Raw genomic sequence first — 25,000 nt, 5'->3', positions numbered from 1 at the left:
ACATATAATTAGATACATACACACCATATATATATAGACATAACAAATATATAATATATACTATTATATATATATGTAATATATAAGATAATTATAAATCCCCATTTATAATGCATTACATATTAACTATCAAAATTGTTTTGTGGATTAGATTGGGTTGCAGAAAGAATGAAGGACCGTTCATATATATATATAGAATATATAGATAAGTATATATACTTAGAGTATATTATATATACATATTATACATCTTATATTACATTACATATATAATACAAATACATATATATAATACAATACAATTATATATACATACATAATATTAAATTTTAATTTTTTATTTTTTATTTTTTTTTACATAACATATAATAGCTATATATATATATATATATATATATATATAATATATTTACAAATAATTTACATTACATATATATATATATATATATATATATAAATAATATATATATATATATATTATAGATAATATATATACATTAGATATATACCCATAAAACATATATATACATAAACTTAGATTAACATATACAAACAGATTATTAACATATACATACAATTAAATACAAATACAATACATATATAAATACATACATATACATATAAATATATATATTATAATATTATATAATATAATATATAATATAATATATAATATATATATATATAATAGATATATATATTGAGATAATACATGGCATATATTATATATATATATATATAAATGATTAAAAAATCACAGGTAGATCCAAAGGGACATAGCATACTGATTTCTTTTTGCAGAGCCAGTCTTCTAGATTACTCCCAACAGAACGACCAAACCAAAAGGAAGACATCTTGCAAGAATAGATCTAGATCATAATAGTATAATATTAATATATATATATATAGATTATATATATATATATATAATAGATACTATTAATATATATAATATATATTATATATATAACATTCATTCGAACAGAATGGCTTTTCACTGGTACTTAACCCAGCTTTTTGAAATTGCTTCATATTTTCTAATTATTTTATTTACTTCAATTGTTCAGGTACTAAATGGACACCATAATGGTGGGGTTTCCTTCCATTTACTCCAGTTATTTTTAACACTGCGGGGACAGATGTTTCGTCAACCTATAAGTATTGACGTTATCAAGCGTTACTGATACAAATATTGAGCCTTACATGCGTGTTTTGTGACGGTCATGAGGACGGGAAAGGTAGTTACAATTGCCAGATACCATGGTTTTAAGTATTTTACAAAAAGGACTATAGTGAAAACATAAAATAAGACAAATAACAAATAAAATATGTTAACAACAAAGAAATTAATAAAAAAGTTGGAAGTTAGTTAGTTATTATACAACAATTATAAGAAATATTAAATTCAAATTAATTACATATATATTTAATTCACCTGAATGTCAGTGTGTGCTCCTGTCCGCCGCTGTGGTGGTTTGGTTTTGGTTTTGTTCCACGCCCGGTAGAAGGGCTGCCCTACCTACCCCAAAAAAAAAACGAGGGCAAGGATCGGTATTCAGCCTCTGCTTTGACAGAGATTTTATTTATTAGGAAAGAAGTCTTTCAATTCAAGGGACCATAGCATACTTGATTTTCGTGCAGAGCCAGTCTTCCTTCTAGATTACTCCAACCAGAATGACCCAGAAGGAAGACAATCTGCAAGTAATAGATATAGAATATCTGACTATTTGCCCGCCTTTAAACAGATATCTTCTTTTAGAAAGTCTGCCATTCAATGGGACATAAGCATACTTAACTTCCTTTTGCAAGGAGCCGGTTCTTCTAGATTGATTCCTTCACTAATTTTGGGGGGGGTTTCCTTCTGGTGAACCTTCTGGCCTTCGAAACAGCTTTTTGGCTCTCAAAACTAAGAAGGCTTGTCCTCCAAAACCTCCATACAAGATGTTGGCTCTCAAACTAAGAACTTTCCACCATATTACCCTGAGAGGTCAATCTGCCGAACAGGTTAGTTGACTTCCTTAGGGAAAGTTTTACTCAATTGCCGAGATGCGGCGGGGGAATCTCACCAACCATTGACTATTTCACTGAGAGAGTAGGCCTCCGCTTGAACAAACGGATTTGGGTTCGCACTGGGTAAGAGTTCCTCTGTCTGACCAGGTGATTAGGAAGATCCCTGACATTGGCTCTCACCCGCCCTGAGCAGGTGGTCCTCCGGTTTCAAAACAATTGTGGGCTCTCTCATCCTTAGAAGGAAGACATCTGTAAGAATAGATCTAGATATCCGACTATTTGCCCGCTTTGACAGAGATCTTCTATTAGAAGTCTGCATCAAGGGACATAGCATACTTGACTTTCTGCAGAGCCGGTCTTCTAGATTATTCCAACAGAATAACCAGAAGGAAGACATCTGCAAGAATAGATCTAGATATCCGACTATTTGCCCGCTTTGACAGAGATCTTCTTTTAGAAGTCTTCATCAAGGGACATAGCATACTTGACTTTCTGCAGAGCCAGTCTTCTAGATTATTCCAAGAGAATAACCAGAAGGCAGACATCTGCAAGAGTAAATCTAGATATCTAACTATTTGCCCGCTTTGACAGAGATCTTCTATTAGAGGTCTTCATCAAGGGACATAGCATACTTGATTTTCTGCAGAGCCAGTCGTCTAGATTACTCCAACAGAATGACCAGAAGGAAGACATCTGCAAGAATAGATCTAGATATCCGACTATTTGCCCGCTTTGACAGAGATCTTCTTTTAGAAGTCTGCATCAAGGGACATAGCATACTTAATTTTCTGCAGAGCCGGTCTTCTAGATTATTCCTACACTATGTCTTCTGGTGACCTTCTGGCCTTCCAAACAGCTGTTGGCTCTCAAACTGAGAGCTTGTCCTCCAACCTCCATACAGCTGTTGGCTCTCAAACTGAGAGCTTGTCCTCCAGCCTCCAAACAGCTGTTGGCTCTCAAACTGAGAGCTTGTCCTCCAACCTACATACAGCGGTTGGCTCTCAAACTAAGAGCTTGTCACTCTTACCCTGAGAGGTCATCTGCAAAACAGTTGTTAACTCTCCTTGGGAAAGTTTTACTGATTGGTGAGATGGAGGATCTCACCAACCATTGACTTTCACTAAGAGTGTCGGCTGAAAAACGGTTGGATCTCACTGGGTAAGAGTTCCTCTGCCTGACCAGGTGATTAGGAAGATCCCTGAACATTGGCTTTCACCCAGAGCTGTTCCTCCTGCTCAGGAAGACATCTGCAAGAATAGATCTAGATATCCGACTATTTGCCCGCTTTGACAGAGATCTTCTATTAGAAGTCTGCATCAAGGGACATAGCATACTTGACTTTCTGCAGAGCCGGTCTTCTAGATTATTCCAACAGAATAACCAGAAGGAAGACATCTGCAAGAATAGATCTAGATATCCGACTATTTGCCCGCTTTGACAGAGATCTTCTATTAGAAGTCTTCATCAAGGGACATAGCATACTTGACTTTCTGCAGAGCCGGTCTTCTAGATTATTCCAACAGAATAACCAGAAGGAAGACATCTGCAAGAGTAAATCTAGATATCTGACTATTTGCCCGCCCGCTTTGACAGAGATCTTTTTATAGAAGTCTGCATCAAGGGACATAGCATACTTAATTTTCTGCAGAGCCGGTCTTCTAGATTATTCCAAGAGAATAACCAAAGAAGATATCTGCAGAATAGATCTAGATATCTGACTATTTGCCCGCTTTGACAGAGGTCTTCTTTTAGAAGTCTGCATCAAGGGACATAGCATACATAACTTTCTGCAGAGCCGGTCTTCTAGATTATTCCTACAATATGTCCTCTGCTGACCTTCTGGTGACCTTCTGGCCTTCAAAACAGCTGTTGGCTCTCAAACTGAGAGCTTGTCCCTCCAACCCCCAAACAGTTGTTGGCTCTCAAACTAAGAGCTTGTCACTCTTACCCTGAGAGGTCATCTGCTGAACAGTTGTTGACTTTTCCTTGGGAAAGTTTTACTGATTGGCGAGATGTGGGGATCTCACCAACCATTAACTTTCACTGAGAGAGTCGCCTGACAACGGTTGCTCTCTTGGGTAAGAGTTTCCTCTGCCTGACCAGGTGATTAGGAAGATCCCTGGACATTGGCTTTCAACCCAGAGAGGTGGTCCTCCTACCTCCAAACAATTGTGGGCTCTCATCCTTAGAAGGAAGACATCTGTAAGAATAGATCTAGATATCCGACTATTTGCCCGCTTTGACAGAGATCTTCTATTAGAAGTCTGCATCAAGGGACATAGCATAATTGACTTTCTGCAGAACCGGTCCTTCTAGATTATTCCAACAGATAACCAGAAGGAAGACATCTGCAAGAATAGATCTAGATATCCGACTATTTGCCCGCTTTGACGGAGATCTTCTTTTAGAAGTCTTCATCAAGGGAAATAGCATACTTGACTTTCTGCAGAGCCGGTCTTCTAGATTATTCCAAGAGAATCAGAAGGCCAAGAACATCTGCAAGAATAGATCTAGATATCCGACTATTTGCCCGCTTTGACAGGGATCTTTTTTAGAAGTCTGCATCAAGGGACATAGCATACTTAATTTTCTGCAGAGCCAGTCTTCTAGATTATTCCTACACTATGTCTTCTGGTAACCTTCTGGCCTTCCAAACAACTGTTGGCTCTCAAACCGAGAGCTTGTCCTCCAACTTCCATGCAGCTGTTGGCTCTCAAACTAAGAGCTTGTCACTCTTACCCTGAGAGGTCATCTGCCAAACAGTTGTTGACTTTCCTAGGGAAAGTTTTACTGATTGCCGAGATGGGGGGATCTCACCAACCATTGACTTTCACTGAGAGAGTCGGCTGAACAACGGTTGGCTCTCACTGGGTAAGAGTTCCTCTGCCTGACCAGGTGATTAGGAAGATCCCTGGTCATTGTTTTTCACCCAGAGAGGTGGTCTCCGGCTCCAAACAATTGTGGGCTTTCATCCTTAGAAGGAAGACATCTGTATTAATAGATCTAGATATCCGACTATTTGCCCGCTTTGACAGAGATCTTCTATTAGAAGTCTGCATCAAGGACATAGCATACTTGACTTTCTGCAGAGCCGGTCTCTAGATTATTTCAACAAAATAACCATGAAGAAGGTATCTGCAAGAATAGATCTAGATATCTGACTATTTGCCCGCTTTGACAGAGGTCTTCTTTTAGAAGTCTGCATCAATCAGAGCCGGTCTTCTAGATTATTCCTACACTATGTCCTCTGGTGACCTTCTGGTGACCTTCTGGCCTTCCAAACAGCTGTTGGCTCTCAAACTGAGAGCTTGTCCTCCAACCTCCATACAGCTGTTGGCTCTCAAACTAAGAGCTTGTCACTCTTACCCTAAGAGGTCATCTGCCGAACAGTTGTTAACTCTCCTTGGGAAAGTTTTACTGATTGCCGAGATGGGGGGATCTCACCAACCATTGACTTTCACTGAGAGAGTCGGCTGAACAACGGTTGGCTCTCACTGGGTAAGAGTTCCTCTGCCTGACCAGGTGATTAGGAAGATCCCTGGACATTGGCTTTCACCCTGAGAGCTGGTCCTCCTGCCTCAGGAAGACATCTGTAAGAATAGATCTAGATATCCGACTATTTGCCCGCTTTGACAGAGATCTTCTATTAGAAGTCTGCATCAAGGGACATAGCATACTTGATTTTCTGCAGAGCCGGTCTTCTAGATTATTCCAACAGAAGAACCAGAAGGAAGACATCTGCAAGAATAGATCTAGATATCCGACTATTTGCCCGCTTTGACAGAGATCTTCTATTAGAAGTCTTCATCAAGGGACATAGCATACTTGACTTTCTGCAGAACCGGTCTTCTAGATTATTCCAACAGAATAACCAGAAGGAAGACATCTGCAAGAGTAAATCTAGATATCTGACTATTTGCCCGCTTTGACAGAGATCTTCTATTAGAAGTCTTCATCAAGGGACATAGCATACTTGATTTTCTGCAGAGCCAGTCTTCTAGATTACTCCAACAGAATGACCAGAAGGAAGACATCTACAAGAATAGATCTAGATATCCGACTATTTGCCCGCTTTGACAGAGATCTTCTTTTAGAAGTCTGCATCAAGGGGCATAGCATACTTAACTTTCTGCAGAGCCGGTCTTCTAGATTATTCCTACACTATGTCCTCTGGTGACCTTCTGGTGACCTTCTGGCCTTCCAAACAGCTAGAGGCTTGTCCTCCAACCTCCATACAGTTGTTGGCTCTAAAACTTAGAGCTTGTCACTCTTACCCTGAGAGGTCATTGCTGAACAGTTGTTGACTTTCCTTGGGAAAGTTTTACTGATTGACGAGATGGTGGGGGCATCTCACCAACCATTAACTTTACTGAGAGAGTCGGCTGAACAACGGTTGGCTCTCACGGGTAAGAGTTCCTCTTCCTGGCCAGGTGATTAGGAAGATCCTGGACATTGGCTTTCACCCTGAGAGCAGGTCCTCCTGCCTCAGGAAGACATCTGTTAGAAATAGATCTAGATATCCGACTATTTGCCCGCTTTGACAGAGATCTTCTAATAGAAGTCTGCATCAAGGGACATAGCATACTTGACTTTCTGCAGAGCCGGTCTTCTAGATTATTCCAACAGAATAACCAGAAGGAAGACATCTGCAAGAATAGATCTAGATATCCGACTATTTGCCCGCTTTGACAGAGATCTTCTATTAGAAGTCTTCATCAAGGGACATAGCATACTTGACTTTCTGCAGAGCCGGTCTTCTAGATTATTCCAACAGAATAACCAGAAGGAAGACATCTGCAAGAGTAAATCTAGATATCTGACTATTTGCCCGCTTTGACAGAGATCTTCTATTAGGAGTCTTCATCAAGGGACATAGCATACTTGATTTTCTGCAGAGCCAGTCTTCTAGATTAATCCAACAGAATGTCCGAAGGAAGACATCTGCCAGAATAGATCTAGATATCCGACTATTTGCCCGCTTTGACAGAGATCTTCTTTTAGGAGTCTGCATCAAGGGACATAGCATACTAATTTTCTGCAGAGCCGGTCTTCTAGATTAGTACTACACTATGATTTCTGGTGACCTTCTGGCCTTCCAAACAGCTGTTGGCTCTCAAACTGAGAGCTTGTCCTCCAGTCTCTAAACAGCTGTTGGCTCTCAAACTGAGAGCTTGTCCTCCAGTCTCTAAACAGCTGTTGGCTCTCAAACTGAGAGCTTGTCACTCTTACCTGAGAAGTCATCTGCCGAACAGTTGTTAACTCTCCTTGGGAAAGTTTTACTGATTGCCGAGATGGGGGGATCTCACCAACCATTGACTTTCACTGAGAGAGTCGGCTGAACAACGGTTGGCTCTCACTGGGTAAGAGTTCCTCTGCCTGACCAGGTGATTAGGAAGATCCCTGGACATTGGCTTTCACCCAGAGAGCTGGTCCTCCTGCCTCAGGAAGACATCTGTAAGAATAGATCTAGATATCCGACTATTTGCCCGCTTTGACAGAGATCTTCTATTAGAAGTCTGCATCAAGGGACATAGCATACTTGATTTTCTGCAGAGCCGGTCTTCTAGATTATTCCAACAGAAGAGCCAGAAGGAAGACCTCTGGAAGAATAGATCTAGATATCCGACTATTTGCCCGCTTTGACAGAGATCTTCTATTAGAAGTCTTCATCAAGGGACATAGCATACTTGACTTTCTGCAGAGCCGGTCTTCTAGATTATTCCAACAGAATAACCAGAAGGAAGACATCTGCAAGAGTAAATCTAGATATCTGACTATTTGCCCGCTTTGACAGAGATCTTCTATTAGAAGTCTTCATCAAGGGACATAGCATACTTGATTTTCTGCAGAGCCAGTCTTCTAGATTACTCCAACAGAATGACCAGAAGGAAGACATCTGCAAGAATAGATCTAGATATCCGACTATTTGCCCGCTTTGACAGAGATCTTCTTTTAGAAGTCTGCATCAAGGGACATAGTATACTTAATTTTCTGCAGAGCCGGTCTTCTAGATTATTCCTACACTATGTCTTCTGGTGACCTTCTGGCCTTCCAAACAGCTGTTGGCTCTCAAACTGAGAGCTTGTCCTCCAACCTCCATACAGCTGTTGGCTCTCAAACTGAGAGCTTGTCCTCCAGCCTCCAAACAGCTGTTGGCTCTCAAACTGAGAGCTTGTCCTCCAACCTCCATACAGCTGTTGGCTCTCAAACTAAGAGCTTGTCACTCTTACCCTGAGAGGTCATCTGCCGAACAGTTGTTAACTCTCCTTGGGAAAGTTTTACTGATTGCCGAGATGGGGGATCTCACCAAACATTGACTTTCACTGAGAGAGTCGGCTGAACAACGGTTGGCTCTCATGGGTAAGAGTTCCTCTGCCTGACCAGGTGATTAGCAAAGATCCCTGGACATTGGCTTTCACCCAGAGAGCTGGTCCTCCTGCCTCAGGAAGACATCTGTAAGAATAGATCTAGATATCCGACTATTTGCCCGCTTTGACAGAGATCTTCTATTAGAAGTCTGCATCAAGGGACATAGCATACTTGATTTTCTGCAGAGCCGGTCTTCTAGATTATTCCAACAGAAGAGCCAGAAGGAAGACATCTGCAAGAATAGATCTAGATATCCGACTATTTGCCCGCTTTGACAGAGATCTTCTATTAGAAGTCTTCATCAAGGGACATAGCATACTTGACTTCTGCAGAGCCAGTCTTCTAGATTATTCCAACAGAATAACCAGAAGGAAGACATCTGCAAGAGTAAATCTAGATATCTGACTATTTGCCCGCTTTGACAGAGATCTTCTATTAGAAGTCTTCATCAAGGGACATAGCATACTTGATTTTCTGCAGAGCCAGTCTTCTAGATTACTCCAACAGAATGACCAGAAGGAAGACATCTGCAAGAATAGATCTAGATATCCGACTATTTGCCCGCTTTGACAGAGATCTTCTTTTTAGAAGTCTGCATCAAGGGGCATAGCATACTTAACTTTCTGCAGAGCCGGTCTTCTAGATTATTCCTACACTATGTCCTCTGGTGACCTTCTGGTGACCTTCTGGCCTTCCAAACAGCTGTTGGCTCTCAAACTGAGAGCTGCTCCAACCTCCATACAGCTGTTGGCTCTCAAACTAAGAGCTTGTCACTCTTACCCTGAGAGGTCATCTGCCGAACAGTTGTTAACTCTCCTTGGGAAAGTTTTACTGATTGCCGAGATGGGGGGATCTCACCAAACATTGACTTTCACTGAGAGAGTCGGCTGAACAACGGTTGGCTCTCACTGGGTAAGAGTTCCTCTGCCTGACCAGGTGATTAGGAAGATCCCTGGACATTGGCTTTCACCCAGAGAGCTGGTCCTCCTGCCTCAGGAAGACATCTGTAAGAATAGATCTAGATATCCGACTATTTGCCCGCTTTGACAGAGATCTTCTATTAGAAGTCTGCATCAAGGGACATAGCATACTTGATTTTCTGCAGAGCCGGTCTTCTAGATTATTCCAACAGAAGAACCAGAAGGAAGACATCTGCAAGAATAGATCTAGATATCCGACTATTTGCCCGCTTTGACAGAGATCTTCTATTAAAAGTCTTCATCAAGGGACATAGCATACTTGACTTTCTGCAGAGCCGGTCTTCTAGATTATTCCAACAGAATAACCAGAAGGAAGACATCTGCAAGAGTAAATCTAGATATCTGACTATTTGCCCGCTTTGACAGAGATCTTCTATTAGAAGTCTTCATCAAGGGACATAGCATACTTGATTTTCTGCAGAGCCAGTCTTCTAGATTACTCCAACAGAATGACCAGAAGGAAGACATCTACAAGAATAGATCTAGATATCCGACTATTTGCCCGCTTTGACAGAGATCTTCTTTTAGAAGTCTGCATCAAGGGGCATAGCATACTTAACTTTCTGCAGAGCCGGTCTTCTAGATTATTCCTACACTATGTCCTCTGGTGACCTTCTGGTGACCTTCTGGCCTTCCAAAAAGCTGTTGGCTCTCAAACTGAGAGCTTGTCCTCCAACCTCCATACAGTTGTTGGCTCTCAAACTAAGAGCTTGTCACTCTTACCCTGAGAGGTCATCTGCTGAACAGTTGTTGACTTTCCTTGGGAAAGTTTTACTGATTGACGAGATGGGGGCATCTCACCCAACCATTAACTTTCACTGAGAGAGTCGGCTGAACAACGGTTGGCTCTCACTGGGTAAGAGTTCCTCTGCCTGACCAGGTGATTAGGAAGATCCCTGGACATTGGCTTTCACCCTGAGAGCTGGTCCTCCTGACTCAGGAAGACATCTGTTAGAATAGATCTAGATATCCGACTATTTGCCCGCTTTGACAGAGATCTTCTATTAGAAGTCTGCATCAAGGGACATAGCATACTTGACTTTCTGCAGAGCCGGTCTTCTAGATTATTCCAACAGAATAACCAGAAGGAAGATATCTGCAAGAATAGATCTAGATATCTGACTATTTGCCCGCTTTGACAGAGGTCTTCTTTTAGAAGTCTGCATCAATCAGAGCCGGTCTTCTAGATTATTCCTACACTCTGTCCTCAGGTGACCTTCTGGCCTTCCAAACAGCTGTTGGCTCTCAAACTGAGAGCTTGTCCTCCAACCTCCATACAGCTGTTGGCTCTCAAACTAAGAGCTTGTCACTCTTACCCTAAGAGGTCATCTGCCGAACAGTTATTAACTCTCCTTGGGAAAGTTTTACTGATTGCCGAGATGGGGGGATCTCACCAATCATTGACTTTCACTGAGAGAGTCGGCTGAACAACGGTTGGCTCTCACTTGGTAAGAGTTCCTCTGCCTGACCAGGTGATTAGGAAGATCCCTGGACATTGGCTTTCACCCAGAGAGCTGGTCCTCCTGCCTCAGGAAGACATCTGTAAGAATAGATCTAGATATCCGACTATTTGCCCGCTTTGACAGAGATCTTCTATTAGAAGTCTGCATCAAGGGACATAGCATACTTGATTTTCTGCAGAGCCGGTCTTCTAGATTATTCCAACAGAACAACCAAAAGGAAGACATCTGCAAGAATAGATCTAGATATCCGACTATTTGCCCGCTTTGACAGAGATCTTCTATTAGAAGTCTTCATCAAGGGACATAGCATACTTGACTTTCTGCAGAGCCGGTCTTCTAGATTATTCCAACAGAATAACCAGAAGGAAGACATCTGCAAGAGTAAATCTAGATATCTGACTATTTGCCCGCTTTGACAGATATCTTCTATTAGAAGTCTTCATCAAGGGACATAGCATACTTGATTTTCTGCAGAGCCAGTCTTCTAGATTACTCCAACAGAATGACCAGAAGGAAGACATCTACAAGAATAGATCTAGATATCCGACTATTTGCCCGCTTTGACAGAGATCTTCTTTTAGAAGTCTGCATCAAGGGGCATAGCATACTTAACTTTCTGCAGAGCCGGTCTTCTAGATTATTCTTACAATATGTCCTCTGGTGACCTTCTGGTGACCTTCTGGCCTTCCAAACAGCTGTTGGTTCTCAAACAGAGCTTTTCCTCCAACCTCCATACAGTTGTTGGCTCTCAAACTAAGAGCTTGTCACTCTTACCCTGAGAGGTCATCTGCTGAACAGTTGTTGACTTTCCTTGGGAAAGTTTTACTGATTGACGAGATGGGGGGATCTCACCAACCATTAACTTTCACTGAGAGAGTCGGCTGAACAACGGTTGGCTCTCATGGGTAAGAGTTCCTCTGCCTGAACAGGTGATTAGGAAGATCCCTGGACATTGGCTTTCACCCAGAGAGCTGGTCCTCCTGCCTCAGGAAGACATCTGTTAGAATAGATCTAGATATCCGACTATTTGCCCGCTTTGACAGAGATCTTCTATTAGAAGTCTGCATCAAGGGACATAGCATACTTGACTTTCTGCAGAGCCAGTCTTCTAGATTATTCCAACAGAATAACCAGAAGGAAGACATCTGCAAGAATAGATCTAGATATCCGACTATTTGCCCGCTTTGACAGAGATCTTCTATTAGAAGTCTGCATCAAGGGACATAGCATACTTGACTTTCTGCAGAGCCGGTCTTCTAGATTATTCCAACAGAATAACCAGAAGGAAGACATCTGCAAGAATAGATCTAGATATCCGACTATTTGCCCGCTTTGACAGAGATCTTCTATTAGAAGTCTGCATCAAGGGACATAGCATACTTGACTTTCTGCAGAGCCGGTCTTCTAGATTATTCCAACAGAATAACCAGAAGGAAGACATCTGCAAGAATAGATCTAGATATCCGACTATTTGCCCGCTTTGACAGAGATCTTCTATTAGAAGTCTTCATCAAGGGACATAGCATACTTAATTTTCTGCAGAGCCGGTCTTCTAGATTATTCCTACACTATGTCTTCTGGTGACCTTCTGGCCTTCCAAACAGCTGTTGGCTCTCAAACTGAGAGCTTGTCCTCCAGCCTCCAAACAGCTGTTGGCTCTCAAACTGAGAGCTTGTCCTCCAACCTCCATACAGCTGTTGGCTCTCAAACTAAGAGCTTGTCCTCCAACCTCCATACAGCTGTTGGCTCTCAAACTGAGAGCTTGTCCTCCAACCTCCATACAGTTGTTGACTCTCAAACTGAGAGCTTGTCTTCCAGCCTCCTATAAAGGTCTTCATTCATCTCCATTAATAACATCTTTCACTCTATCCCATTGGGTTTCACTCTCCTGCTTCCTGAAAGAGATGATGTCTTCCTCTTGACGTTCTAGTAAGCGTTGCAGGCTCTGTTCTTGATGCAGAGCTATTTCCAATTGATCCTTCTTAACTAACAGATTGTTACTGACCTGCTCTTCGACTGTTCTAAGCAGCCTTTCCGTCTCTTCGGCAAGAGTATTGTCGATCTTTATATTTTCTCCTTTCAGCAGCTCTGCCTCCTTCTCTTTCTCAACTAAAACAATCTTCAAGTCTTCATTTCGCCTACAGAGGTCTCCATTCTCCATTTCAAGCAGCTGGTTGAGGTTTTCACTTTCTTTTAATTTGAGGATGAGTTTTGCTCCCCAGTGTAAAGTGCGCTCCAATTCTCTTTGTTTCTCAACTAAAACATTCGTCAAGTCTTCATTCAGCCTACAGATGCCTCCATTCTCCAGGTCTAACAACTGGTTGAGGGTTTCACTTTCTTTCAATTTGAGGCTGAGTTCTGCTCCCTTGTGTAAAGTGCGCTCCATCTCTATTTCTTTCTCAACTATATAATTCCTCAAGTCTTCATTCAGCATACAGAGGTTTTCATAATCCAGGTCAAGCAACTCGTTGAGGTTTTCACTTCCTTTTAATTTGATTCTGAGTTCTGCTCCCTTCAGTGACATTCCTTCCTCCAGGTGTTCTCTGTTGACCTCTTCCATTTTTGGTACTTGAGCTAAAGCCAGTTTCAAGTCCATTTCCAGCTGCCTCTTTTCATCTGCAAGTTGTTCATTTTGCTGGAGCAGATTATCGATTTTTCTACCTCTGTCGCCCAATTCCTTTTCAAATTTACCTTTCATTTCCTTTTCCTCCTCTGCTCTCTTTTCCAGCAGTAGATTTTTCTCCACTAGCTGACGTCGGAGCAGTTCGATCTCTTCCTTAGCTCCGATCCAGAGGTTTTCCATTTTACGTGCATGATCTTGGCATTTATCCAAATCCTCTTCTAAGCTTCGTTTTTCTTCTTCCATTTGTTCCAGACCTTGTCTCAGTAAGTAAACTTCTAAACACGGCTCCTTCTCCTCCTCCTCCTCCTCCTCAGTATACTCAGTATCTTCAGTATCTGCAGTATCCTCAAATATGTCCATATATAGCCTGTCCTCCAGTCTAGATTCATCTTCAAGGTCCGTATCCAAGTCATCAGTATCGAATAGTTCCATATCTAGACTGTCTTCCAGTCTAGCTTCTTCGTTAATATCCGTTTCTAAGTCAACATCAGATTCATCGAGTTGCTCCATATCCAGACTGTCTTCTTCGTCAAAGTACATTTCTTCCTCTTCGAGATCCTCAGTTTCCAAACTGGCTTCTAATATAACCTCGTCCTCGCTACTAATTTCCAAGTCGTCTTGTAGATGAAAATGTCGGTGGGTTCTTGTAAGATTGTAAATCCAGTACAGAGCAAACGCCAAGCCTGCCAACAAGGCCATTCCAGGGATGGCGACGGCAAAGGCTGATGTACCAAAGCTGTTGAATTTTTCCACGACGATTTCTGTATGAACAGAATCCGCCATATTATAATTAATAGTGGTATCCTGTACGCTATCATGAACCGATTGAGACCCAAACAAAGGCGGGGAGTCCTCAACGGTTGGAGCATACAGGTCACAACACAAGAAGTACAAGTACAAGACTGTTAGGATTAAGCAATATGAAGCAAACATGATTCAATGCTATATTTATCACTCTCGCTGTCTCCATGCTTAGTTTTTCAAACGGTCACTGGATTCGGGATCTGAAGAAGAGAGAATAGAGAAAGCTCCTGGAGACAATGTCCTCATTCCAGGAAGGACTCCGGAATGGGCTCACGGAAGGAGCGAGGTTCCCTCTCTCTCTCTTTCTCTCTCTGTATGTATGTATGTGACTGGTAAAAATGTTCTGTTATAACAGAATTCCATCTAATAAAAGGAGCCCATAAAAACGCCAAAATATAGAGTCTGCTGTCTCCCTCTTCTAAATTTTTTAGCAAGCGGATGGCTATCATAAATCTACTGGGAACAGGATATTTCTTATTAAGGCCAGTTAAAGCATTTAGTAACACTCCTTTTAAACATATTTGTCCGATATGAATTTATCAAAAGCCACTATGAATTCTAGGTTGTTTTTACCGTCTGGCATAAGGGCAAAGGATAAGAATCTGAAATATAGTATTTTTCTCTCTATATTTTGACGTTTTTATGGGCACTTTTTATAGATGTATGTATGTATGCATTTATAATCAGTCTTTAGTCTTTGCTCTCAGCCACAGCCATTTATTCAAGTCACCAAATTAATTAATATAACCTGCGGGTATTTTTTTGGTTTATTTCCACACTGCCTCTCTGATCACGAAATCTATAACGTAATTGTTGATCTGTGACGTAATATTATTGAGCTTTCTTCGTTTCTGGGTAAAAGCACCTGTCATTAATATTGTCACTGGAAATGCAACTTGGGTGTTTATGTTCGTTCTAAGAGTGGGATGACAATAATAATAATAATAATAATAATAACAATAATAGTAATAGTAATAATAACAATAATAATGATAATAATAATAATAATAATAATACTAATAATAATAATAATAATAATATTATTATTTATTATTATTATTAGTATTATTATTATTATTATTATTGCGACGAGTCAGGTGCGTTTTGAAAACAGAAACGTAAGGAACACTAATGACAAATTAATAATAATAATAATAATAATAATAATAATAATAATAATAATAATAATAATAATAATAATAATAATAATAATAATAATAATAATAATAATAATAATAATAATAATAATTTGCTCCTCATCCAAGGAAACTAAGAATTTTTTTTTTACTTTTATTTAGAAAATATACATTTACAGTTTCTTACAATTTATAATATTGTATATACATTGCAATCTATTTACATAAATGAAATTATTAATTACCAAAAAAAGAATGGACATATTGGGAAGAAAAAATGTTCATACATTTGTCCTCAAGTGCTTTTAACAATACAAATCTTGTTTTGCACATTCTACTTCTTATAAACGAAATCATACTTAACTCATTTATTAAGAAATTAAGACTATTCAATAGACACGGTCAAAGGTCCCCCTTATACAACTGACTCTGACTCGACTTACAAATAATTCTTAAAATTTCATCTCTTAAACGCTTCCGTCATTTGATTTAAATGTCACGGCCATTATTAGGGTGTTCAGGTCGTCTGTAATCGGGTGAATTTATGTTTCTTCTGGTAATGAGGGTTTTAAAACTATAATCTGCCCTGTTGATTTATCTGCAATTTACAGCCTGGTAGGAATTGATGTTTGAACATATTCTTTGTATTGGTATAATATGAAAGTGAGTGAAAATGTCTTTGAATCTTACGTATTATTATTATTATTATTATTATTATTATTATTTTTTTTTTTTTTTTTTTTTTGTTTTTTTTTTTTTTTTTTTTTTTTTTTTGCTCTATCACAGTCCTCCAATTCGACTGGGTGGTATTTATAGTGTGGGTTCCGGGTTGCATCCTGCCTCCTTAGGAGTCCATCACTCTTCTTACTATGTGTCCGTTTCTAGGATCACACTCTTCTGCATGAGTCCTGGAGCTACTTCAGCCTCTAGTTTTTCTAGATTCCTTTTCAGGGATCTTGGGATCGTGCCTAGTGCTCCTATGATTATGGGTACGATTTCCACTGGCATATCCCATATCCTTCTTATTTCTATTTTCAGATCTTGATACTTATCCAATTTTTCCCTCTCTTTCTCTTCAACTCTGGTGTCCCATGGTATTGCGACATCAATGAGTGATACTTTCTTCTTGACTTTGTCAATCAACGTCACGTCTGGTCTGTTTGCACGTATCACCCTATCCGTTCTGATACCATAGTCCCAGAGGATCTTCGCCTGATCGTTTTCTATCACTCCTTCAGGTTGGTGCTCGTACCACTTATTACTGCAAGGTAGCTGATGTTTCTTGCACAGGCTCCATGGAGGGCTTTTGCTACTGAATCATGCTCTTTTTGTACTGGTTCTGTGCAAGTGCCGGGCATTCACTTGCTATGTGGTTTATGGTTTCACTTTTCGTATTGCACTTCCTACATATGGGAGAGATGTTATTTCTGTCTATCGTACTTTGAACATATCTGGTTCTAGGGCCTGATCTTGTGCCGCTGTTATCATTCCTTCAGTTTCCTTCTTTAGCTCTCCCCTCTGTAGCCATTGCCCAATTGTCATCGCTGGCTAGTTCTTTAGTCTGTCTCATGTATTGTCCATGCATTGGTTTGTTGTGCCAGTCCTCTGTTTCTTTCTGTCTTTCTCCTGTCTCTGTATATTTCTGGGTCTTCGTCTGCTGCTTTTATTAGTCCTTCTTCCCATGCACTCTTTAGCCACTCGTCTTCACTGGTTTTCAGATATTGCCCCAGTGCTCTGTTTTCGATGTTGACGCAGTCCTCTATACTTAGTAGTCCTCTCCCTCCTTCCTTTCGTGTTATGTATAGTCTGTCCGGATTTGCTCTTGGGTGTAGTGCTTTGTGTATTGTCATATGTTTCCTGGTTTTCTGATCTATGCTGCGGAGTTCTGCCTTCGTCCATTCCACTATTCCTGCGCTGTATCTGATTACTGGCACTGCCCATGTGTTATGGCTTTTATCATATTTCCGGCGTTGAGTTTTGACTTGAGTATCGCCTTGAGTCTCTGCATCATATTCTTTCCTGATCGTGTCCTCATCTCTTGGTGTTTATATCTCCTCCTTCCATTATTCCCAGGTATTTGTATCCTGTCTCATCTATGTGTTTGATGTTGCTCCCATCTGGTAGCTTTATCCCTTCAGTTCTCGTTACTTTGCCTTTTTGTATGTTGACTAAGGCGCATTTTCTATTCCAAACTCATCCTGATGTCCTCAGATACAATTCCTTACAGTCTGGATTAGGGTATCTATTTCCTTGATGCTCTTACCATACAGCTTGATGTGTCATGAACATCAGATGGTTGATTCTGTTGCCTCTTTTCTTGAGTTGGTACCCGGCATCCATCTTCTGTAGTACTTTTGTCATGGGAATCATGGCTACTACGAAGAGTAGTGGGGACAGTGAGTCGGCCTGGAAGATCCCTCTCCTGATATTAACGTCTGCTAGTCTTATTCCAGAGCTTGTAAGTATTGTATTTCCAGTTGTGCATTGTATTTTTGAGGAAGGCTGATGGTATTTTCCTCTGCCCCATATATTTTCAGGCATTCTATTAGCCATGTGTGTGGTATCATGTCGAAGGCTTTCTTATAGTCTATCCATGCCATGCTTAGGTTGGTTTTCCTTCTCCTACTGTTTCTTCATTACCATTTGTCTATCGGAGCTGGTCTTTTGTGACCTACACTTCCTTCTGCAGCCTTTCTGTTGGTGGGGGATGGATGGTGTTTGTTTCCTCTAGGTAGTTGTATAGCCTTTCACTGATGATACCTGTTAGTAACTTCCACATTATTGGTAGGCAGGTGATAGGCCTGTAGTTACTGGCTATATTTCCCTTATCTCTTGTCTTTTTGTATTATTATTATTATTAATATTATTATTATTATTATTTTATTATTATTATTATTATTATTATTATTATTATTATATATTATTATTATTATTATTATTATTATTATTATTATTATTATTATTATTATATTATTATTATTATTATTTATTATTATTATAACCTGCAATGTGTATCAGATAGATGTTAATCTTTTATATCATACAAAAAGTAACAAAAGCGAAGGTACTGAAAAATTCATAAAAATAAATAAAAATAAAAGAAATACATTGAAAAATTCATGCCTGCGGATAAATGGGAAATTTGTTTATAGCAAAATCCCATAGTAAATCGTTCAGCACAAAAAGAGAGAGAGAAAAAAAGGGCATTCTGTTAAAAATTTTGATTCTAAAAAGTCCATAAAAATATCTGCAAATATAGGGGCCAACGGGGACCCCATAGCCAAACCCTCGACCTGTTAACACAGTTAAAAAATGGCTACGAATTTCAGGAATTAATTGTCAGGCAAGATTCAGATCTTTACATGATAAGTCTTGACATTGAATCACTTTTTACAAACATACCAGTGGAAGAAACAATTGAGATTATTTTAGATAAAGTTTATTAAATACCACATGCTTCCATGGATTTGATCGAATTTTATTCAAACAACTTTTAGAACTTGCAGTGCAAGATTCAGTTTTTACTTTTAATTCCAAATTGTACTCGCAGGTCGAGGGTTTGGCTATGGGGTCCCCGTTGGCCCCTATATTTGCAGATATTTTTATGGACTTTTTAGAATCACAATTTTTAACAGAATGCCCTTCTAATTTTAAGCCACACTTTTATCGAAGGTATGTTGATGACACTTTTTTATTATTTAAATATAAGTGGCAAAGTGAAGCCTTCTTGGGTTTTGTGAATAGCCAGCATCATAATATAAATTTTACTATGGAAACCGAGCATAATAACTGCTTATCATTTTTAGATCTAAAGATTGTTAAGGAAGATGATAGACTCAACACTACCATTTTTAGGAAAGCATAACATTTTCGGGTTTGGGTAATGATTTTTATAGTTTTTGTTTTTTGAAATTTAAAATTAATGCCATCTCAACCCTGGTTTTTAGAGCTATGAAATATACCTAAAATTGGAATTTATTTCACGAAGAAATTGAATTTTTAAAGAGGTATCTTATTAACAATTCTTATCCAGTAAATGTTTTTTATAATGTAGTAAATAGAATTTTAAATAATAATTTTTCTGAGCAAGTTCCTTCCTATGATGTTAAGAAGCTAGTTATGTACTGTACCATCCTTTTACATATAAAAACAAATTAGGCGAGCGAATAAGGAAAATCATTGAAAGTGAAATAGGTTGTTTAAAATTAAACTTGATTTCTGTAAACCCATTAAAAATTGGCACATTTTTTACACACAAAGAAAAACTACCACCGTTCATGAGATCCGACGTCATTTATAAATTTAATTGTCCGGGTTGTCCTGGTATTTACGTCGGATCGACCAAACGGTTACTAAAAGTGAGATATTCCAGTCACTTAGGTGTTAGCTACAGAACAGGACAAAGGATAACAAACCCAGAATTATCCAATATCCGTAACCACGCCAAAATATGTAAAATTAATATTGATAAAACACATTTCTCAATCATTGACAGCACTCCCAACAATTACTTAACGACACTTGAGTCATTATACATCAAACGACTGGTTCCTTCTCTGAATGCAAACGTGGCTGCTGCCACGTTGTAATTAGCATAACTGAGATCTGGGCCGAACTGTGTTTTCAGATCATTCCCTTCTCTACTTGTACTTAGGGTACTTGTACTTGTCCTCTCATTATTTGTTTTAAATGTTTCTGTAAATTTTAATTAACATATTTCTTAAAGTTTTAGGCTATTGTTTGTTTTAAATGTTCTCTAAGGTTTTTAATTAACTTATTATCTTGATATTTTAGTCTTAATGTATTATTTTACTATTAATTAAATTGTCACAATTTATAATTACAGGCTGAAGATGTACTCTGAATCAGTATGAAACGTTCCATAATAAAATATTCTTCACTATGTTTGGTGGATTCTTGGACCCTTTTTATTGGTCTTATCTGATTGAATATATATATATATATATATATATATATATATATATATATATATATATATTATATATATATATATATATATATATATAAATATATATATATATATATACTTTTGTGGGTTTTTTATGTAAGTACGTATGCATCTATCAATGCAAGTATACGTATGAATTAGAAAGGCGTTGTCTCCACAGACGTTTTTTTTCTTTCTTTTTTCCTCAATTGAAAGTGTTCACTGTCGACTGATATGATGTTGCAATAAGATGTTCAGTCACAGGTCGCCCTCAAGCAAATAACTGCCGCAGATTTTGGGTCTTGGCCCTTTTTTTTTGGGAGGGGGGCCCGTGTTGGTGGTGGTGTGGGGAGGGGATTATCCGGTAATGCTCTTTTTTTTTTTTTTGCATGGGGTTGAGTAGGGGAGACCTGGGCTAGTTAGCTACAGGGGTAAGTTGGCACACTCAAAATAACTTTAAAGTTTACCAATAGATGACTCTAATACATATACTGTGTAATTGCCACGTGGTTCTTCAGTTACCAGCAAAATTCTAAGAGATAGAACGTAGGAGCTCGAATTTATGAGACAAATTTTGATTTTGATGGTAGTAAGTATATATTATTATCTTTATGTTATTTGCTATAACATCTATACATTTATAAAGATTATTTTTTCAATGATAGCATAGTTTTCCTTATGGTTTAAAGATTCTATAACCATAAAATTAAATCATCAAGTTTTCTTGGTTCGGACTGGTAGGTGGTTTTTGCACCCAACTAGTAGGATGGGGCAAGTTGGCAACAAGTTATTGAAACAATAGTACGCCTATTATTTATATAATTTACGTTTGTTTCTGGATTTTGGAAGGGATAAGAGATTAGTGTCCTGTCATTTCCTCCCACATGCTCTCACAGTTGCAGCCCTGGATTTGTGTTTATAGACTCTGAAGAAAGGAGTGTTAATAACAGGGCATATGATTCGTGGAGACTGTATCCAGGATCAAGTAGCCATCTGGACATTCCCGGTAAAAAGTTTCCTCCGGCTTTACCTTTAGCTGTAACTTATTCGATATTTCAATGGTTGGGATTGATGGAATTTCAAGTTAAAATTACAGACTATGTTGAAGATTTTGATTTTACGGGTGGTTATGTAACAGACGAGAGATGTCCGAAAAACACATGGGCTTCAGACCAGTATCAGCGTGATACCAGGAGTTTAAGAACTGTCCTGTTGATTCAGAAGAAAACCTCAGCTGAGACAGCTGATTTTTGTAAGCCAGGAGAGGTGTGGGTGTTTTGGAAATTCATAGGGTATTTTGCCATTTGATTTAAATGCAAAGTTGATGTAGGAAATGAATTAATATAGACCATTATTCCCCGTACATGTCGGTCCTAGAGAAACCTATGTTACATCTTTGATACAGGAAGTCTAAGTTTGATACCAGCGGAGATTGTAGAATCACAGACGTCAAGGTAATGATATCCACGTAATTGAAACAGTTAGATTTTCCATTTTAGGCTAGGAAGAATTGCTGTAAGAGACAAACAAAAAAAAAAAGGTTCTGGTAGCCAGAGATATACAATTAAGGGCGTTTGCTCATTTGATGAAGGTTATCCAACTATGTGCTAGACAAGGGATAAAGCATGATGCCCCTAGAGGCAACAACTAGTGATTAAAAACGGTCGTGAGATTTCTAATGAAATACCAATATGCAAGCCAATTAAAAAGAAAACCAGACTCAAGAGAAATCCCAACGGTGAAAGTATCTTAAAGAAGGATAAGCAGAGGGAAGATATCCAGAATGCATCACGAGTTCACAACCCCCCAAAGGGGGGGTGATTTCATTAACCTCTTAGAATCAAATCATGCAACTATTTAAAGTTAGAGAGCGGAAATAAGACTTAAAAACCAGGAGAAAGTACGTGGGTAGAATGCTACAGTAAAATCCAATTTTGAAGGAAAGGAAATTCTCACGCTACTGAAAGTCGCAAGTAAACAGCAATACATTATTCTTCTAGTTTACATGAGTAGACAGAGCAAGAATAGCTTTACAGATTAGAATAACAGAGGAGCGAAAGGTTAAGTTAACACCAGGTACAGAGATAGCCTAGCAGAAGTATATTCCATTACCTATCGAGTTGTAGAAGGGAAAACGGTAGCAGCATCGCTAAGGAAATGAACATTATGCTCAGACATAAAATTAAACGAAATAGGTAGGAGGTTGGATGTCCCAACAGACGCATTAACGGACATAGATGGCGTATTAATTGGATGTGTCACGAATATGATCCATTTGGTCAATTTCTAGGTGTGCTGCACAAAAGGTTAGTACTAAAAGTCTAAGAGACAAGGTATTGAACTAATGCACGAAGACGCATGAGAGCTCACCCAGGAAGGATGAGACAATTAGATTAATCAAAGAACTTTCCATTGAGAGAATTCACCAAGGATGTTAGTAAACAAAAACTATTGTGAAGAAGCTGCAATACATGCAACAGCTACAAGGAAAGAACAGACAGGAAGTACCACTAGGGAAAATACCCTATCCCACAGACTCCTTCGAAAGAGTATTCTATTGATCTTACACAAATCTCCATACACGAGTAAAGGGGAATAAAGATATCAGTATGTATCGGACGCGCTCACGAGATATACAGAGTTGGTATCACTAAACTGTAAAAGTGCCAAGGATTGTGCAAACCGCTCTCTGATAAGATATTTGCAGATCTTCTGCCCAACCGCTCAGTATCTATGATAATGGGGACTGAGTTCAAACAACTCAATTAGTTCAAGAAATTTGTAACGCCTTTAAGTAGAAAGGTAGCGATACAGCCGTATCACCCAGCTAGCAATGGCTTGTAGAAAGGAATAACAGGAAGGTTTTAGATTTATATGTCACACAAATTTTACAGGATCCTGACTGGGACGTCAATTTACCTTTGGTCCAATTATCATTAAATGCAAGGCACATACGAGTACTCGAGCAACTCCCATAAAAGCTTTGATGGGATATGAACCCAGATTACCTTATGCATGGCTGAAATCAGCCAATACAGCCTAATTACTATGAAGATATCATGAAGATAAGATCGGAAAACTTAAAGTAATTCACAAGCAATTGCACAAGAATCTAGAAGAAGCCCAGCAGAATATGATAGAGAAGCATCAAGAAGGATTAAAAGGGCCTGTAGACTACAAGAAAGGGGATGAAGTCTATCTTAAGAAGGAAGTAAGAAGTGGTATTAATTATAAGTAGCACAAAATTCACAGGACCCATACAAGGTCGTAGAGTACAAGAAACTAAGATAAGTTACAGAAATGAATAACCAAATGCCTTCCACATATGCTGAATCATTAGAAGAAGAAGAATTTGATAAACAAGGACAAGTCAGAGAACACAGAAGTGAAGAATCCGAAATGACAGAGAGGTCAGAAGAAATTCCAGAAGAGAACTAGATACAACCTAAGAAATAGAAAGTCACTTTTCAGTGAAAACAGAAAGAACAAACCATTAATTTCACCTATTATCCTATGTAGTTATTTGATTTCTTTATCGCTAAGTTACTCCACGGTCGAATTAGGAAAATCTTTTACTGTTGCAATTCTTACTTTAATTAGTTGTTTGTAGCAATTTTTGGGGTTAAAGTGCACTTACACTTCAAATTAATTTTGACTTGAAGGGGAAATATTTGGGTATGTAAGAAACAGTTCAATGCGTAGAACTCCCTATTTTTTTCCAAGAAAGGTATATTAAGTTAATGTTCAATAAGACACATCTTAGCAGTAAAAGAATAAATAAGGGAAGGGTTTAAGATAGGACATTAAGTGATTTTAAGATAAGAGAATTCGTTTCAGAAATGACTACGATTTTGAAGGGGTAATTAATACACTTACTTTGTTCAATCCATAAGCTGTTGATGATGAAAACCCACTTACTAATAAGATATTAATTGATGAAGGACTCCACTAACAAGAAGTCAGTGATGAAGGACTCATTAACAAGATAGTGGTTGTTGAAAACTTACTACAGATATTGATTGGTTGAAAACTAAACTAATTGTTAGCACAGTAGAAGAAAAACCTACAAGTATTAACCACACGGTCTTGCCTTTAACCGAGTGCCAATTTGTTTTAGTATCAAGCATGAAGTTATATTGTTTATGGTACAAGGTACTCAGAAAATTACAGCTGAGAATGTCCAATGAAATTTTGCATAACACAATACACAATCCTCAGTAGGGAAGTCAAGGACACTTGTTATGCATACAAATACACAAGGATATTTTCTCCCAGGACTTGTCTCCGAGCAGCAGTCGCAGAAAACAAGAAGCCATCAAGTGTCGTCAACGAAGAACGAAATTATTTTCCATAAAAGAAAAAACGATATCACCTAGATAGAATAGGACAGAGGCTGTACCAATCATATACTGCTAATCTTGGATTGTTATTCATTATTTTTGCTGCTACCACGCATTTTATATAACTTATGGACTTAAGGGCTTATGTATGTTTAACTTTCCAGTTTTTTTGTTTTGGTGATTTATTTTATGTGTGCATTCAGTTTCATGTTTCTTAATGCTGATTTAAATCATCTTTTGAATTCAGTTTGATGATTCTTTTAAGATTATTAATCAAGTATTTGTCATATTTCTATTCAGTTTTTAGTTTCTCTGAAATGTACTTGG

At 38.7% G+C, this 25,000-nt stretch overlaps 1 protein-coding gene across 1 annotated transcript; it reads right to left on the bottom strand.

The window, feature by feature from the left end:
- Window positions 1-12,656: 12,656 nt before the first annotated feature.
- On the bottom strand, window positions 12,657-14,228 carry LOC135218614 (trichohyalin-like). The gene has a single exon (XM_064255048.1). It carries the CDS (start codon window positions 14,226-14,228, stop codon window positions 12,657-12,659), a length of 1,572 nt encoding a protein of 523 aa, XP_064111118.1.
- Window positions 14,229-25,000: the final 10,772 nt, after the last annotated feature.

This window comes from Macrobrachium nipponense, chromosome 9 (genome assembly GCF_015104395.2).
Source record: "Macrobrachium nipponense isolate FS-2020 chromosome 9, ASM1510439v2, whole genome shotgun sequence".
In the NCBI taxonomy this organism is placed as follows: domain Eukaryota; kingdom Metazoa; phylum Arthropoda; class Malacostraca; order Decapoda; family Palaemonidae; genus Macrobrachium; species Macrobrachium nipponense.
This window is presented reverse-complemented; position numbering and strand designations above follow the sequence as displayed.

Coding starts and splice junctions, on each gene's coding strand:
- LOC135218614 (XM_064255048.1), bottom strand. CDS start 14,228: ATGGCGGATTCTGTTCATACAGAAATCGTCGTGGAAAAATTCAACAGC.